General features: G+C 25.7%; 1 protein-coding gene across 3 annotated transcripts; it reads right to left on the bottom strand.

Annotated features, from left to right (window-relative positions):
- Positions 1 to 7,916: 7,916 nt before the first annotated feature.
- LOC114127346 (sodium/calcium exchanger 1) lies at positions 7,917 to 19,230 on the bottom strand. Of its 3 annotated transcripts, XM_027991556.2 has the most exons (13): positions 18,460 to 19,221; positions 11,243 to 11,350; positions 11,008 to 11,144; positions 10,750 to 10,928; positions 10,453 to 10,675; positions 10,115 to 10,353; positions 9,837 to 10,036; positions 9,661 to 9,754; positions 9,458 to 9,599; positions 9,055 to 9,393; positions 8,650 to 8,979; positions 8,392 to 8,570; positions 7,917 to 8,308 (listed from the first exon to the last, which is right to left on the bottom strand). In XM_027991556.2, the coding sequence occupies exons 3-13, from the start codon at positions 11,015 to 11,017 to the stop codon at positions 8,087 to 8,089; spliced, it is 2,157 nt and encodes a 718-aa protein (XP_027847357.2). In that variant the 5' UTR covers positions 11,018 to 11,144; positions 11,243 to 11,350; positions 18,460 to 19,221; the 3' UTR covers positions 7,917 to 8,086. The 3 variants fall into 3 exon arrangements, with proteins under 3 accessions (XP_027847357.2, XP_027847355.2, XP_027847356.2); XM_027991554.2 differs by having other exon boundaries at positions 11,008 to 11,350; positions 18,460 to 19,230; XM_027991555.2 differs by having other exon boundaries at positions 11,008 to 11,350; positions 18,752 to 19,230.
- Between the last annotated feature and the right edge of the window lie 38 nt (positions 19,231 to 19,268).

The following is a 19,268-nucleotide window of genomic DNA, read 5'->3' as shown; positions in this document are numbered from 1 at the left end:
ATGCTAAAAAGTCGATAATTGCACTAACTATAAAAAGCAATAATACATTTATAAATCAATTTCTTATTAATTATTACCCGCTACTTATTATCATAAAATCACGTACATTAAATTTATACTAAGATTTACAAATTGTTGCAATGGCTAACAACATTTTAATTTAATTATATTATGGCATAAGTTCTGAAATTTACACCTAATTTTATTATGTTTACCTATTCATTAAAAAATAAATAGAACTAATATTGAACTAATACAAAAAACTTGATATAGCGTGGTAATTAAAAAATAATAATACGATTATGAACATTAAGAAGTCATAGAGGGTTAATGATAATTTATCTTTAATTAAAATAGCATACTCTTATTCTTAACAAAAAAGATCTAAGAACCATTTTATTTAAAAAGAAATATTATTGTTTGAATTGATCAAAGAAAATAAAAATAAAAAACATAAATTTAATTAATTTTTTTTAGATATTTATTTTTATACCACCGCGGCTTGTATAATAAACTATTATAATTTAAAAATAAGTGAGTGTAATAATAATGTCGGTATCTTGTATTATCTAAAAGTATAATATAATACATAAATATAAAAATTAAAAATTATAGGAAATTGAATAAAGATCAAGAAAAGAAGATTAGTTATAATTATATTATATAATACCCGGATGTGCCAGGTTTGCATCATATTATATTATTCATTTTGGCCTTTTTTATAATACCTACAGTTGCACGGACGACTATGAGTTGGTTCTCAATTATCGAATTTATCAAAATGGTTCCAGGAATTTGTGAGCTTTTATAATTATTACTACAACTATAGTACATTAACTTTTCAAATAAAAGTGCTATGAATTTACAACACGTATTTTTTATGAATTTTAAGTTTAATTTAGGACGTAATTGAAATGTTTAATATTATAATTTATAAATGTTTTCCTTTTTAGTATTATTTTATTTTTATTTTAACTTAAGTAAGTTTCTTTACTTTATATATGCTACATGGGTGATTTCTTTTAATTGTTTAATTGATAAAAAAATATTAGGATTGACGGAATAAAATCTGTTTGTATTCAGTTTTCCACGAAACGATTCGCCATAGTTTGTTGTTCGTTCTAATGTAGCTGAATAATCTGCATACATTTTTAATGAATAATCGTTGTTATCTTTTAATTTTCAAATAAATAATCAAAAATGTGTCAAATTTTTCTTATATTGGTCTTATAACTATCAATTCAACATACCTAAACGTTTCATTTATTACATAAGGTGGCAATAAAGGTAATCCAAAAAAGTATTTTTTGCAATTTTTGTATAATTCTACCGTTTGATAATTTTCAATTATTTATTTATTTTTTTAAATCTGTATTTAAAACTATTAATAACCTAAGAAGAGTTTTTTATTTTTCTCACTAACATATATAACATAGTTTCTATTTCAATGCACACACTTAAATTACAGTAAATATACCGTGTGAGTGTGTGACTATTGGTAAGCTGTCACTAGATTGACTAGACACAAACATAACCAACCTATAATCCATTAAATATAATATTATATTTATAAACTTTCCCAAACATTGTGAACCCTAATAAAATATCACGAGATTACATAATTGTACATAATAATATGTGGTCATGATATGTAGACCAATTCAAACAAATATATGATAAATAATTTTAAACACTTCGTACACATTATTTAAACAATTTTCTAGTATTCAGTTTTGCATTGTTTAATTTTTGGGTTATGCATCATTTGCGTATTTCAATTATGTCTTTCAAATTATAGTAAAACACTTATCCATTAACCATCGACATAATATTTAACAAAATAACTGCCTACAGGAAGAGAGAGGAGTATCCAAACGCGTATGAAGAATGTATTGTTTACTAATTTTAAGTTTAAAATTTAACTCCCGTAATAATTAATTTTCAAATATTGTGTAAATATTTTTACTTAAAATGTATAATTATGTTAATTATGACAAAATTAATCAACTGAAGTGTATGGATTACTCTAGGGTCGACTCTAGACAAAATGTATTATACATGGGCAAAATCAAAACTTACTAACCTTTCGTTTTTGATCTCTTTGTTTACCCCTTGTCTCATTGGCGTAATTCCATTAAATTTCAACAGGTGCAAACAGGCACGGCTTTAACTCCTCTCCCCCTAAGAACACATATTAGGTATATATTATATATTCGTTGTAATGTTGTAAAATTTTTTTGAGAAAAGTATGACTTAGTCCCCACCTGGTCAAGTCTTATGACTATATTAGATGAGTAATAAAATCTCCACGACTCCACTTATTATTCTTAGCTTTTACATAATTATTCTTATTTTGAAAAATTACTTATTAATTATGTTAAATCTAAGCGGCGTCCAGAAACTGACACACTCGTAGGAACCCGGAAGGGGGGGGGGGCAAGCTGGGGCATTTGCCCGCCCTGGCTTTTCAAAAATATCTTTTAAATTGAATGTTTTAAGATAAATTACTATTTATTACATATAACAAATCCTAACATTGCCCCCTCCTAGAAAAATTTCTTCGGCCACCTATGATGAACACACTAGTATTGAACTCGTCGATAACTTGTTCTACTTAATGAATTATCAAATAATTCAATAAAACAATATAGTAGATTAATTATATTTTCATAGAATTTTGAGTTCAGTTTATTTCAGCAGGTACAAACGCATAGGTCGTGTACCCCCGTATATGGAGGTATACCACTGCCTTGTCTCATAAACCATATCCTCAAACATCTTCACGTTCTCTCCAGGTTTAAGGCACCGTATACCAACACGTTATAATCTATTTCACTAAAAAAATATTTTTATTCAACTTGACAATTAATTAATTGCATATAAATATTAATAAAACTGAAAAGATAAGATTTTTATTTTTCATAACATTTAAATAGTTTATTTTTTTGTTGACATTTACAAAACTTAAAATAATACATTTTCTTCACAAAAACTTTAAAAATAATATAATAAAGAATCCAAAACATTTATTTTTTTGGTTTTTAAATTTTAATGCTGCTTAATGGGAGATTTATCACTACATCTGTCATTTACTTATACTTTGTAGTTGTATCATTAATAATTTTTTAAAAGCAAAACTAATTTAAGTTAATATAAAATTACACTATTAGTTCTAATATTTATAAGAAAAAATATACTAAAGTTTAAACAAAAAACAACTTTATTTGATCGAATTTACATATTACATCATATTTTATTATTTTATTCAAAAAGTAATGACAATCTCCTTTTGTTTGAATTAATTTGATCATCAATTTGTTGATTAAAAAACTGTACTTCAAATCAATTTTTTAATTGATTTAAAAATTGACAATAAATGTACCTAATATAATAATAATGTAATAATGTCTGTCAAAAGGTTTCAATTTCCGTCGACAACGGGCTGCTTTTATAATTTATAATCACGTATACTTTCCAAGTATTTTGATTTTATTATTATGTTTTTCATACACAATTCATACATAATATAAATATGATTATTATTATATATTATTCGGCAATAATTGAGATCGACTATTTTTAATTACTTTGACTAGTCCGTGCTAACAGGTAATCAATTGTAGGAACCAGACATAAGTGACTTAGCGATTGAAAATAATCGTAATATTTTTTTTTTACAATTAAATACCTCCTTTATGACTTGTTAGATACAAGGATTGTCCGATAGTCGCTAGATACCAACACCAGTTTTGTGTAAAAAATTTCCAATTTAGTAACAAACATGAAAATTCTCAGGGGGGCAATAGCCCCCACTGGCCCCCCTTTCCGGACGTTCCAGGAATCAGACCAGGATACATCCTTTTCAATTGAAAGAGTTGTCAGACCAACTAAACGAATTTAACATGTTTAGAACTGCAAAAAGTTTTTTATAATCTTCAGTACTAAAAATTATCTTTTGGCACTAGGTAACTATAGTTTTAGGTAATATCAGTAAAATCTTAAGTGTTGTGACTAGGCTAGGCAAAAGCTCTATCATTTTCTTTTTACGTATGTATTCCAAAACCTTGCGTGGATCTCTTTTTATATTGCTTGAACATATTTTAAATGTGATAATTTTTTGATGTAGGTAATTCTATAATACTAATAGCTGTGTTAAGATCATCGTTAGAAATATTAAGTGAGAGAAAGTTGTAGATTCTTGCAGTGCTTTAATAATTCATTTTCAATTATTGATATGTTATATAAATATAAGAACAAAAATAAACTATTATATTCAGATAGTTTATCAATCCTTTCAATTATTGACTGAATACATGCAGTGATGGCGTAACTATCAAACAATATCTGGTTGTGGGGGTTACATTATTACAATATACATTAGGGGTGGTCAGCGAGAAGAGACTCGCGAGCCACCGAATGTATTAATAAATATGGAAGAGCCAAAATGTTGAAAAAAAAATTGTCATATTATTATATAATACATAAATTCATATTAACATTTTTTTTTGTAAAAATGTTACAATAAGATGCGAGCCACATGCGGCTCGCGAGACGCGGTTCAACCACCCCTGATATATATGATACATATATATATAATATATATACCTATCTAAATGTCTAAATGTATTATATAGCTTATTATACTAGGCCTTGAAGAAATTTCCATGGGGCTTACAACCCCTTAACCCCCCCTGGTTGCGCCACTGATTATACATGTATTCTATACTTGATTAAAAAAATTCACTTTAAAGTGCATTACTTTATCATTTTTAGGGTTGTTTTGAGATTCATAATCAAAAAGAGTCATCTTACGTCTCGATCTTTGTAAACTATCAAATTTGTCATTAATTCCAATTTTTTTAGCAACTTCCTTTATAATTATTAATATTTTTTTAAAATCTTATTCAGAGCGATATTCTTACAAGTACTTTTTTGATGTTTAATTGGTCAATAGCTTCCAATAGATCAAGGGATGATGATTGAAGAAGTTTATTCAAAATATTAATTTCGTATAAAATATCATACCATATTAGTTATTACTAAGCACATCGTATAAATTTAAAATTGGATATTTTATTTGTAAACATCAAAAAATGTTTTAAATTAAAGGTTTTGTGTTATTAATGCTAATATAAATTAACTATGCCATGTAATAACAATAATAATATAGTATATTATAGTATGGGTAGTTATTGTTATGGAGGTTTGAAAACGTCATATTATAATTTCAGGGAAACATTGAATATTAATATATTAATTCTTAAATTAAATTTTAGTGTATTTGACATTTGTACTTGTACATAAACCAGCCAAACTAAATTTAATTTTTAGTCCCGAATATCAGTTATTATTTCTAAAAATAAAAATATTTAATTATTAAATTTTTTTTTCTCGTCAGTGTTTCAAAAAAGGTTTTCAATTATTGCGTTAGCTTAGGACAACCATATCCTAAATATGGTCCTGCCTACCACCAAGGAAATTCCACCCCAGGCCTGTGTTGCCGGTGCCTTCCATCGGGTCTGGCTGACTCCAATAATCACGACCAACCCATACATTTTTATTGTAATATACTAATATATATGTATTGATATTATTATTATAGATATATAGGGATATCTTTTATCGAACAATAACACCCATTATTTCAAAAACAATTAATATTTTTTTTACATCATTTCCAGTTGAAATAAACCATCATTGTTTTTTAAATAATAATATTTTTATAAGTTTTTCTTTTTTGATTTAAAAAATATCTTATAAATTCTAAGCGAAGCAATAAATGTATTGATTTTACAATAAAGTATGTTTTTTTTTAAATAATTAAAAATTATGGTTGGGTATAATAAAGGTATTCGAAAATTCAATAAAAAGCTTTTCATAAGTCGTTTATTTCTTTATAAAAAAAATATCGAAAATCTAGTCACATAATTTTTTTATAAACGTTTTAAGTTAGAATTTCAACAAAATTCATAAAAATAAGTAAATTATTTTATTGTTAGAAAATAGAAATTTATAAAATTGTTGTTTTTACACCTAAGATTTGAAAATTTAACATAAGGTTCTATTATACGTTTTTCAATGAGCTATATACAACAAAAATTACACAAGTTTAATTATACAGTTAAATGAAAGTAAGATATATTTACGATTCATGAAACATAGAATTTTTAGAAACTTATACTTAAACTCATAGAAATTTTATTTTACATAATAAATATATATTAGGGGCTTGAGAATATACTAGAGAATAAAAAACAATATTTTTATATTTGTAAATTTTTTTTCGAAGAAAATTATTAATAATTATTTTTTATTATAAACGAAATAAAACAAAATAAATTTAAATTAAATAATTTTGTATAGGTAAATATGTATTTTAAGAATATATATTTTTTTTTTTTTTTACAAAATATTAAAAGAATATTTTGCATTTTTAAGGATATAAAAACTTATATTTTTAATTAAGTAACGAATATTTTTTCAACAAAATTCATGAATTTAAAAATACTTTATAAGTGTTTTCTGATAAATAAAAGTATACTTATGAAATGTGAATATATAATAAACGATAAACGATATGAGTATTTTGGTACAGGAAATAGATTATGCGTAAACGATGATCAACTACCTATATAATACCCTCACCATATTATGAAATGAATAATAAATACACTTTACATCCATTACTCATTAACAGGAAACAAATTCAATGCCGTATAGGTATATGGCCTAGGAAGGAGAAGTTAAGGATGCAACACGTTAAAATATTGTTAAAACGGCTAAATGATGGTTTTTTACCTCCGTCCTCCGTCGAACTTTTATTATGTATAATCAATGCATCATATTTGAAGAACATTACATATGTAATTTATATTCTATATAGGTATTTATAGATAATATAGAACTCTACATGACTACATTGTATCTAAGGTGGATATATCTTATACATATTCTATATATCCATCTTGATGGTATCTGAATTCCGAATCGTATAAAGACCATTCTAATTTATTAGACGGGCTTTAATCAATTTTTACTGAACGGTTCGTGTATATGATGCGGTGATGCAGGCAGTAGTATCACAGAGAAGCTATAAATAATACAAGTATATACGATTATATCTATCAGCTTTTAATACCGATAAACGTAAATAACGATAAAACGTGTAAATATGTTCCAAAATATATGTACTTCCTAGTCCTAACCTAACCTATCCATATACGTAAAAATATGCAAATTAAATTATTATCATTTTAATAAGATTAATATTTAAATCATGCATATTTAACATCAGAATTCAATTTATTATCATATATTAGTTATTTCAACAAAAATATGCATTCACATAAAAATCCGTTCTCTAATTATTATTACGTCATATTAGTAGACATATATAATATATTAAGGAGTTTAAATTTATAAATATTAAAATATAATTATTTAGGACTAAGGTTAAATAAAGTAGGTTAAATAAAGTATGCCTAATGGCTAATGCCTATTTATATCATGCTCGTCAATTTTATTTTTTATAGTAGGATATCATTTTAGATTTTGAACGGACTAGGGCACTGGAACGATTATTTAGTATTTACTTTTTTACAAAAAGGTAAAAACACTTGTGGATTTGTGGGTTAAAAATACTATTTAAATAATAAAAATTTATAAATCACATAAAGAAGAAAATATAGTGATATGTTATACATGTATAATATATATAAATGTATAGTATAAATAGTATGTATTTTATATATTAGGTTAATATGCATATTAAATTTAATAAACATTTTTGATACAAATTCTTAGATTAAAATATTTAGAAGAATGACATAAATAATTTTAATATATGGGTACTAAAAGTTTTTAATACTAAGTACTTATTATAAATATTTATAATAATTAATCACTAAAAAAGAATATAAATAGGTAATTGATGACATATTTATTTTTTTACACAATTTTAATAAGAATATAATACTTGAATATTAAATCATAAACTAATTATTACATAGTAAAATACGTAAGTAGTAACTATATAGTGATTATAGTAACCGATAAAACAGTTGGCTATTATTTCATTAAAATTAAATTAAAATGTTTGAAAACAAGTGAGTGACAAATAAATTACCCACAGCGAGATTAATATAGCCACAGTAATATATCTTCCTTTCTTTGGTCCTCCCAATTCCGCCTTTCCAAAAAACTCAACATTTCTTCGTACCATTAAAACAGTTACAGCTAAAATCGCCATAACAGAATATAAAAGAACATTAAAACCAATACGAGTTGATGGAACTTTAAACAAGTTTCCCTAAAAACAAAAATAAATACAAATGTAATAGTTTTATAGCTATATATAATATTAAAATGCATTAAATTAAAAAAAATGTTTACATTTAAGTAATGATACAAAGCAGCAATAAACCATGGTAGTCCGACACCCATCAATACTTTTACAGCTATAGAACCGGCAATATGTATCATAGCTTCGTCAGCATGGGTTTCTGCTCTAGTAACCATACAAGCTCCCAAAATATCTGGTAGGGACATACCAAGAGCTACTATTGTTATTGCTGTAATTAGAAATTTAAATTGATGTATAAAATGTTTGATTAAGTAAACATAAATTGTCGTTGCATTGCAATAAATTACCGGTCACTGCGTCATCAAGTCCAATTAAACAACCAAAAATCGTAGCTAAATCGCCGATTATTGTGGCCATGACTCCTATTAACGTTAATGAGGTAACAAATCTTAACCAACCAGAAAACACGGCTGCTGGTGGTATAAAAGCAAATATAACCTTCCAAAAAAATGAAAAAAAATGTAATACATAAGTTAAAGTTGTTGCATTGTTCAAATCGCCACCGTTTACAGTCATCGCAGTTTTAATTTGTTCTGCCCAAGTTTGGCGGTGCAATTCAAGTGCATGAATGTTTATATTAGTCAACAACATAAGACGATCGACTACAGAATCAAAATCTAAAAAACCAAATATTCAAATGTCACAACTTAAATACTTTGAAGACTGAATTAGACCTTAATAAAAATATTTACCGTCGTCACTACTGATTGTGATGGCTATCCTATTAACATTTCCAATTTTAGCACCCCCTGTAGCTCCAAATAATTTTATTTCAAAACATTCGTCTTTTTCAGGGCACATGTCGTTGATGATTTCGATTTTCAGAACTTTAGCTACTTCTTTATCTTTGAAAATAATTTCACCTTCACCGCCTACATAATCTCGTCCTGATATGGCCGATTCATCAATGGTCTTCCATTTGACACTGACCTCACTATCTGATCCATGTGTTCGAACAATTGGCACCTCTGCGAACCCAGTGCTTTCTTTGACTAATAGTCCTCTTTTACCAAAGCTTATAATACCCGGTTCTGAAATAAAATAACTTATAACACTTACATTAAAACATTTTAATAAGTCCACAAATTTGTATACCATCGTTATCGATTATAGTCACTTCCATAATTGAAATACTACCAAGTTTTACCGACAAATCTTTATGATGGACCACAGACATTCTAAGAAAAAACTCTTCATCGGGTTCCCATTTATTATCATCAATTAACTCAATAAAAATCTATTTAGGAAAAATAATATTAAAATGTAATTAAAAATAAATCTCTAGGTAATTATTATACTTCTTTTTCTTCTTCGTTTTCTTTAAATTCGACAACCTCCTTCACTTTTACAAAATCTTCTCCTTCTTTAGCTGTTCCATTAATACTATCCACTCTGTAATTTCAATATAAGTTAATTTGTTTTGATTATACTTTATATTAAATACTGAAAAGTAAATCGTGTATTTTACATTCACCTAACAATTGCTTTAGTGTTTAGATTTCCGTGTCGCCAAATGGTGACGGGAAATTTTCCTATATTTTCTTTAACAGCGATTGTGGGGGCGTGAAACTCTAATACTGCATATTTTGTTTCTACGTTTTGTGAAAAAGTTGGTGGCATATGGTTTAATGTATCGTATCCAATCTCGCCATTTTTTTGTATTACATCATAAACCTACACAGTAAGATATTATATTTTTATCAAGAGTATTGATTAATATAAATATTTGTTATTTAAATAATGTATATAAACTTGTTTAAGATGGTCTTCTAAAATAGGCTCTATTTGCTTGCCACCAGTAAAACGTCTAACTGCTCCAATACGATACCACATAGCTCCATGATGTGTTGAATTGATTAGTTTGGTAGCTGCAAGTTTTGCTGCATCTGCGTCAGTTATCCCAGAGTATTGTTTTACATTTTTCACGAATTTAATCAAATTGTCTTTGTCTATTTTTCCATTTTTTAAAATTAACTGCTTTTTCGTCCCATCTATATTAAAACATTATTAGTATTAATATAAATAATACATAGACTTACCACATACGGTTTATGCACCAATATAATTATGATCAATTACTACATACTTACTTTGATCTTCAAATGAGGAAAGGTCTAGTTGATGTGTATTATGTTCAGTGTCTTTTCCACACCAATTTTTATCAGTAGCATAAGCAAAAAACATGAGGATTGGAAATAACATAAACGTTGCCGCGGCCTCCCATAATTCAATAACATTTGGCGAAATAACTTCGATTATTAAAAGAAGCCAAATATAAGCAAAAAAACTAAATGCCCCAATTACTAAAAATACCTAAAATAAACAAATGAGATAACACTTTAAGTAAACATGTCCGTATAGAAATGTAGTTAAAAATACTATTATACTTTTAAGTCGTGAATTCTTCTTTTTTCGTTTAAGCCTAACGTAAGTGTGCATAAACTAGTAATAATCAACAAATTGAAAGCAGCTGATCCTACAATGATGTTCGGTCCTAATTTTCTAGCTTCAAAATGATGACCCACCGTTTCAATGATAGACAATAGGATTTCGGGTGAAGATGTACCTGCAGTGCATTTATTTACAAAAATTATTCAAAATATAAATTTTAAATTTTAAATTATAAAAATTTTATTATTACTAACCTAAAGCCATCAATGTGAGATTTGCAATCGTTGGATTCCATATACGCACTTCTATTACTTCGGGTTGGTCTGGTCGAAGAGAAACATCCGAGCCATTTGCCGTTAACTCTTTAGCCAAATAAACTTTTTTTGTATGACTAGTAATTTTATCAATAGCAGTCATAAATACATCAGCTACTATTGATATTCCTAATAGGAAATAAAGCAACGTAAATAAATAAACAACCACCCGTACTTTTATCGGCCATAGTCGTTCATCCAGAATAGGTAAAATTAATCCACCAGGACATATGTCTTCTGGACCCCATGGGTATGTACTTGTATTTCCGTGGCCCATAATTATCTAATAAAAAGCAATTTAAATTAAATGTTAAATAAGTAACAAAATTTAAAGTTTTAAATTAGTATAAATAACCGTAAAATTATTATAAGATAAATAACGAATACATTTATTAGAATGTAGTGCACGGTGTACTAAACAAAGTAATTCAAAATTAAGGTTTTACAAAAATTAAAAATACTTAGGAAGTCGCAGTATAGTAGCACGATCCATCGTGGACACAATTCTCCGTCAATATACTACTATACTCTATGTATATGACATATTACTGGTATAATGTACTTAAACAGTGAGTAGGTACGTCCCAATAATAGATAGGTATTTTAAATTTAAATTCAATGATAAAGCATTGTATACGAAAAATGAATCTGATGAGTGATGAGTAATAGATATATTTAACTAGGAGAATTATATTATAAATGTATATGTTATATGTATACAATAAAAAGTAAGTAGTTTCATATATTTATAAATAGCACAAAAAATACCAAAGTATTTTGAAAATTGTACACGTTTAAAAAATATTAACATAGATATTTGGTAAAAATTTCAAGTATTCATAGTTTTATTCATTTTTAAATTACAATCAAATAACAATATCAATTTATTTAAATATTCTAGTCTTTACGTACATATGACAATAAAAATTTTGAATAAGTATAAATGCTTGAAAATGTAATACAAAGTTTAAAGTTCCTAATAATTTTTTAAACTTTTAATTAAAAAATATCGAAAATTGAGTCATAATATATTTAATAATAATTTGAAGTTAGAATTTTGATAAAGTCTTAAAAATTACATATAATTTTATTATATATTATTTAATAGTTGATAATTCATAAAAAATATCTGTTAAAACCCAAGATTTAAAATTTAAATAAAAGGTTTTTTATGTTTTTCAAATCTTCCAGGAAGTTAAAGTAACTTTTTATGACAGTTTGCAGTGCAAATTTTAAGACTATTTAATTTTTAAATATTCACTCGTGTAATAACTATTTTTCTTTAAAAATTTTTTGTTTTTTTTTTGTAGAAAATTTTATCATTTTCCATATTTGGAATAATTTTTTAAATATATTTACTTTTTTAAAATTATTTGTAAGCATGAAAAATTCATTTACAAAATCCGTCATAATCGCGAAAATTACAAATTATAAGTACCTATTTTGAAGTAATTAATTGATACATTTTTCAATTTGTATATCTAATAGGTTTTAAAATTTAACACAATGTTTTTTTAAGTATTTCATACTGAAACTAAAAAAACTTAAAATCATTCAAACACAATTACATTTTAAAAATATTTGTTGTTTAGATTTGTACGAAGTCACGTATTTGTTTACTATTTTATTTTAATTCCAAAATTTTAATGTATATTATGAATTTTACTATGCTTATTTATATTTTCAAAATATGTTGATTAATTTTAAAGTATTAACAATTTTTAAATCCAACCTATTCCTAATGTTTTATTATATAACTCTTGATATTATTGACTCAAAAGCTAATAACAATAATTTAATATGGTATAAATATATATTATTCGAACAATTAAATACTAATAAGTTATTTAATAAATGCATAATTTCAGAAAAAATTAATGAATAAATCGTTCTTTGTAGGTATATCAAAAAAACATCATAAAATATATACTTAGTGTTATAGGCTGACAAAGAACAAACCATCTCAGCTCAGAATTATTTTTCGTATACAATGATATTTCATTAAATTCAAATTTAACACATTCATAACAATGACCGTCTCAACACCTAATGTACAGCAAAGTATAGGTACTCACTTACCTACCTTTTTAGACTAATTTTATTTATCAATAATACAATTTTATAGAATAATAATTTTTAGAATTCTGCAGATATCAATTTAAAACATGTTTAAAATTGGTTAAAAAAAAAACAATATTATTGTAATTATTGGTCAGTGTTTTTGAAACAAAACACATGCATTAAACGTTTTTGTAAATTTAAGTCCAGGATTTTTCTAAAAAATTATGAATTGAGTTTAGATAACCTGTTTTTATTCGATCATACTTCTTCTAATATCTTGTAAAAATTTTCATTAAATTTTATATAAATTTATTGATATATTATAAGAAATGTATAAAAATGATACTTATATAAAAATTTTAAACAAAATTTTTTGATTTATTAAACAATGTTAATTTTTTTTTTTTTTGACAAATATTTATTTTTATTCGTGAATGCGTAATACATAAATAAAACGATTAAAAACAATATTTTTAACCTATATATATCATAATAATACAAACTATATAGGTAGTATTCAATATTGTTATTGACAGTCCTAAGCTTGGATAAAATGGGTCGGAAAATATTGTTTTTATAGCTAAGGCATTTATACTCCCTTATTAGAAAAAAGTATTTCGTAAAGCTCCGTCTCACATTCAAGTTTTTAAAAATATGGCTCTAATATTAACACTCCCACCTAAACCAATTTTAACAAGATGGGGCACAAGGATTGAAACTTCACTATATAATTTTGAAAATTTTGAACTATAGTACAGTCAATTCTGTCAATTTTAAATTCTTTCGATAAAGATGATATACGGTCTTTAATAAAGACTCTTTATTAAAATGTGACAAAAATATATTGAACAAAAAATATTTAAAATCAATTAGTGTTTATTAAATTAAATTTTGTATTTTTACCTAACGCTATAATGAGTTAAAAACATGAACTATCACTTTTTACCAGCTCTATTGCATTAAGTAAAGTAAGCAAAGTTAAGACTAACTCAAATACGTGGTGAACACGGAAAGTGGATAAAAACTAAAATAGAAAACTTTTAAAAATAAAAATAAGTTTCATATTTTGACGATTTTACAAATTATTTCAATAATTATAAATGTAACAAGTCCCGGTCCCTACATATAATTTATAATTTACAGTGTCATAATCAAAGGGGGCCAAGAGGCCAGGCACCTCTTTCGGCAGTTATACTTGTGAGACCTTACATAAAATCCTAAATTTTGATCCAGCCTCCGAAAAAAATCCTAAGTCCACTGCTAATTATTTATGAAAATTAAATTTTTAAAATATAAAATTAAATAGTATGCAAAAATTGCATAATATCTTGCTTTTTGAGTTAAATACAACAATATTTGATAATAGATATAGGTACATTGTATATATTACAAATTATGATGATGTCTGCATACCATGTGGTATTCAGTATTAAATCTATGTATTATTATGTAAATTTATTCAGTTATTAAATAAATTCTGTGCAATATATTTATGTATGATATAAATCATCACTAAAGACATAAATTGGGGAGTCTAAGCTCTTCTTAAATCAGCTGTAGTTCTCTAAACTTCAAAATATAAAATTTCAAAACAATTTATAGAAATACGTTTATTTTAAGGTATATTTATACTTAACTTTTATAATATACATAATACATATATGTACGAGTATATAGATTGATATTATGGATGTAAGGTAAATTATATTATTACAAAATATATTATTTTTAGCTTATTACATATATATAATACTGTGATTTTTTCAATATACAAAGTTTGAATTAGTTATCTGCTATTCATAAATTAAATTTTGAAATATTTATTTTTAATTTTTAATTTACTACGTTTTCATTGAACTTATTTTTGGTCATCTTTCAATCTTTTTATTACTTTTTTTTTTAAAAAAATGTACATGTTCTGTATATACATCGTACTAAAGTAATAACATCTAGAGACACAGCCCCTTCCTTCCATGGCTTTGGTTAAAAAATAAGTAGCATTCAAAATGCCTATGATTATAACCAAAACATGAATATTGAATAGAATTAGTTTCTACTATATATTAATTCAATTTTAAAACTTTTATTTTGCGATTTTTAGTGTTTTTATGTTTTTATGTTTATATTAGGTCTACTTTTAGACTTTTCAAGTAATCTTATCATTTTTTTTATTACTTTCTTCGATATTTTTAGCAATTTCCGACTTCTGCCAATTAAAACTTTTTACACGCATATTTTATGAATTATATTATTTATTTAATTTTCGTCTTAAAAATATTTTTTATGTTCTTTACACATATAGTACTTAGTTAATATCTGGAGACGTTTACTCGCGGTCTGGCTTAAAAAATGTTCAGTCCTCCCTCTCAGACAAAAAAACTTAAATTTGCGATTATGATTAGGTATAACCCGAATATGAACAGAATTTATTAATTTTATTTTTTATTTTTATGTTACGGTATAAACTATAAAGCATAAACTGATTAAATTTCAGTTTTCGTGGAAGGTATATACATTATACATTTAAACAGCCATACAATAATATAGTACTTTTTACATTAAAATAAATATATAATATTAAACATTTAAACAGTACTAAGTTAAGATAAATTATGGACTATAGGTAATGAGTGCACCATGGTGATTCCATTTGATTATTAACATAAATTACACACGCGTGAAGTTAGCCTCCACCTTATCCTTAAACCTACACCAATATTTTGGAACAATTTGGAACCAAGTTTTCTGAATTTGAAACTTCATACTTCTGTGAAAGATATATACGAATTTTAACTATAAAAATAATAATTTATTTTATCTAGAAAAATTAAGTTTAAGCCCATAACATAATTATTTTAACATTAAATAAGTTTTTTTTTAATTAAATATTGTATGTTTTCCGGAAAAGAGTGAATTTCCAAATTTAAAAAACTGGATTGTAAATAATTCCAAAATATTAGTGTAGGTTTGAGCTGAATAAGATAAAATGGGAGGCTAACTTCACGCACGTGAAAATTACAGCTATAAAATACTTAAAACAATGAAATTGTAAATTATTTATAAGATATATTTTTTTTTAAATAATAATACAATAAAATCAATTTTCTACTGCAGGAAATTTATAAGACATAATTTATACTTTTGAAATGGGTTCCGTTTTATCATTTTTACCTTTTTTTTAGTTTTAATTTAAATTTTTAAACTTATTATAATTATTTTAAACTATACATATGCATTTATTAAGATTTTTCACTACCTACTTTAAAAAATGTTTACAGAAAAAATAATACGGCAAAAAACAATTGATATAATATTAGGTATTTTTAAACTATTTAAATGTACCTATTATATTAAATAAAAAATAACTCATTATTTATTAATCGATTTAAAAAAATAATAATCATGAAAATTTTAAAGCAATTATTAAAAAAATATGTATAACACATTTATAAAATAATTTTAAAGACCTTTACTACTTTTTAAAAAGTAAGTAAAATATTTTTCGGTGTAAAGTAGGTACCTACCTATATTGAAACATATTAATTCAATAAGCAAATATTTATACATAACAATTTTAAAATACGAAATTAAAAAATCATTATGAATTATGATATAAAATTAGTATTTATTTTTCCTAAGTATTGATTATAGTATTATTCGTGTATACTATATAGCTACAATCATTTAAAATTGATAAAAAAAAAAACGTTTAAATGGTCCAATAATAAAAAATGAATCACTTTAATTACCTACGTACTAATATGTTTATTTATATATTCGGTAATTTAAAATTTGTTTTACAAATCACTATTGAAAGATATATTTTGGGGAATACATGTTATATTATTTATTCATAAGCTATATTATAATTTATTTATTGACTCAGAAATGACATGTATAACTTAAAAGTTATAACATTGTCTCTGTGTCTCACTCTGTTTATACTCGTTACCTTCCCTTAAATTATATCCATTCATCTACTATATTTATCCTTCTACAGTTAATTAATCAAACTTAACAATTTACGTAACTATATGAAAACTTAATGGAAATTAATAAATAAAACTTTTGAATTACATATTTAAATAAATTATATTCATACTAAAAATTGTCGATATCAGATTTATTATAAGTTAATTGAATGAAAACTTATTATATTTTTATGTTTTTTGTGTTTAAGCTAACTTCAAAGTTCAAAGTAAGTGTAATCATGATAAATTTAGCTGTTTAATTCAAAAATAGTTTTAAGAAGGTGATATTAGATATTATATACTTATAGAACATAATTTAATTATAACATATACGTAGATACTTATTAAATGTTTATTATTATATTATGACATACGCATATTTCTTTTATTAGTCAAGATTATACAATGTACCTATACTTGAAATAAATTAAACATAAAATAGCATTACATTAATTAAACCATAATACAAGTACCTATTAACATATTTAACATTATTGATTATTATGATTATAATCATACATCACATTAATATAATATGATTAAATATACATCTGTATTCTGTACTTTCTGTACTTTCCTATTTTCATACAATCAGCAGATAATCAAAATTTTAATAAATTTTTAATTAGTAAAATTAGTAGTAGATACCAAACTTAATGTTCAAGGAGATAAAAAATGCTAAGCATTCGTATACAAAAACGAATTAAAAAAAAAATCTTTAAAAGCATAATATTACATGTTTTTAGTTTGATTGCCGTACCTTAAACTTAATACAATTATTATGACCAGCATAATCATTTTTCTTGACCCGCCGGGCTATGGCTTAAAACCGCCTTAAATATCTTGCTTTTTTTTAGGATTTTACCATGTATACTACTACCATGTCATCCCCCATTCAGTCTATATCTCGAAACCAAAGGATCAACGTAACATAAAACGCTGTATACCTGTTAAATGCGACAAGACACCCTAGTCATCACGAGGAACCCCATATTTTTACGCCTAAGGGGACTAAATAATACAGCCTTATGCGTGTTGAAAATCACTAAGCAATTTGAGAAACAGTAATAAATAAAATAATATACAGCCGTCACCCATCGGACAATTTATCATTGCGCGAGAATTGTAAAATAGCCATAATATAATATGTACCTATATATTTTTAGTTTTCTACTTTGGACATAAAACATTATTTTATATTTGTATATAATATTACAAGTGAACACGTTACTTTTACTATAAAAATAATATACAACGGGGTCCTTACGTCATCATCGCCACTAGTCACTATCGTCTACCACATATACATTTATAGTATATAAAATACCTAAACAAAACGACTGTACCGAGTCCTCCTCACCTGTATTTTTCTCGTAGGTTGTTGCGGGTATACAACTGTATACTGCGACGAAAATCTACGAAACCGATTGGACCGTAACGTGTGGCGTTTGATACAACATAGTCATAATTATTAGGTAGGTATATAATATACGTACGGCGGAGCAGACTATTTTCACTTTTTTTTTTTTTTTTGTTATAAAACCGAATTATATTCCCGACAGATACTACAACGTATATGTTTTATTTTTGCATAAATCGACAAAATATCGTACAAGTACATTAGAAACAATATTATGATGAGTAGAACATACCTATGTAGATACAAACAAACGGTTTTCGCTGAGATACATTCTAACGAGTACACACGCGGAGAACGATAATATAAGAATATCGGAACGTAACACTCGGGCGCACACAAGTTGTTCCCGCGAGTCGTGAAACGTGACTCCCGCCACTAACCGTCTGCGACCCGGTACTCGGTACATCCGACGTATTACCTGCCGCTGTGGCCGCCGCGACGTCGGTCATCGCTATTCGTTTGTGTCGGTTTTTTGCGCGCTCACGAACCCGTGCGGCATTTACCGGCGGGAGTAAACGTGGTCGGGTGTTCACTGCTTATTGTCCGTGTTGTATACCGCTCTATACGTCCTTCTAAATTTTTGGTAACCAGTTCAAATAGATTATTTCGTCATTCGCCCGTCCGCGAAATATTACCGCAAAACAATTTAATAAAAATATTTGTGCATCGAGATACACACACGAAATGATTATCGTATGATGTAAAAATATTAATAAAAATAACATAATGCACGCGCCTATTGCAGTGGC

This window comes from Aphis gossypii, chromosome 2, assembly GCF_020184175.1.
Source record: "Aphis gossypii isolate Hap1 chromosome 2, ASM2018417v2, whole genome shotgun sequence".
NCBI classification, from domain to species: domain Eukaryota; kingdom Metazoa; phylum Arthropoda; class Insecta; order Hemiptera; family Aphididae; genus Aphis; species Aphis gossypii.
Note: the sequence above shows the minus strand (reverse complement) of the source record. Positions and strands in the feature narration are given on the sequence as shown.

Excerpts from the sequence above, each read along its gene's own strand:
- LOC114127346 (XM_027991554.2), bottom strand. The coding sequence starts at position 11,344 with ATGGGCCACGGAAATACAAGTACATACCCATGGGGTCCAGAAGACATA. Across the intron at positions 10,037-10,114 it reads TAGAAGACCATCTTAAACAA|GTTTATGATGTAATACAAAA; the intron begins GTTTATATACAT and ends CTTACTGTGTAG. Across the intron at positions 9,394-9,457 it reads GACTATAATCGATAACGATG|AACCGGGTATTATAAGCTTT; the intron begins GTATACAAATTT and ends ATTTTATTTCAG.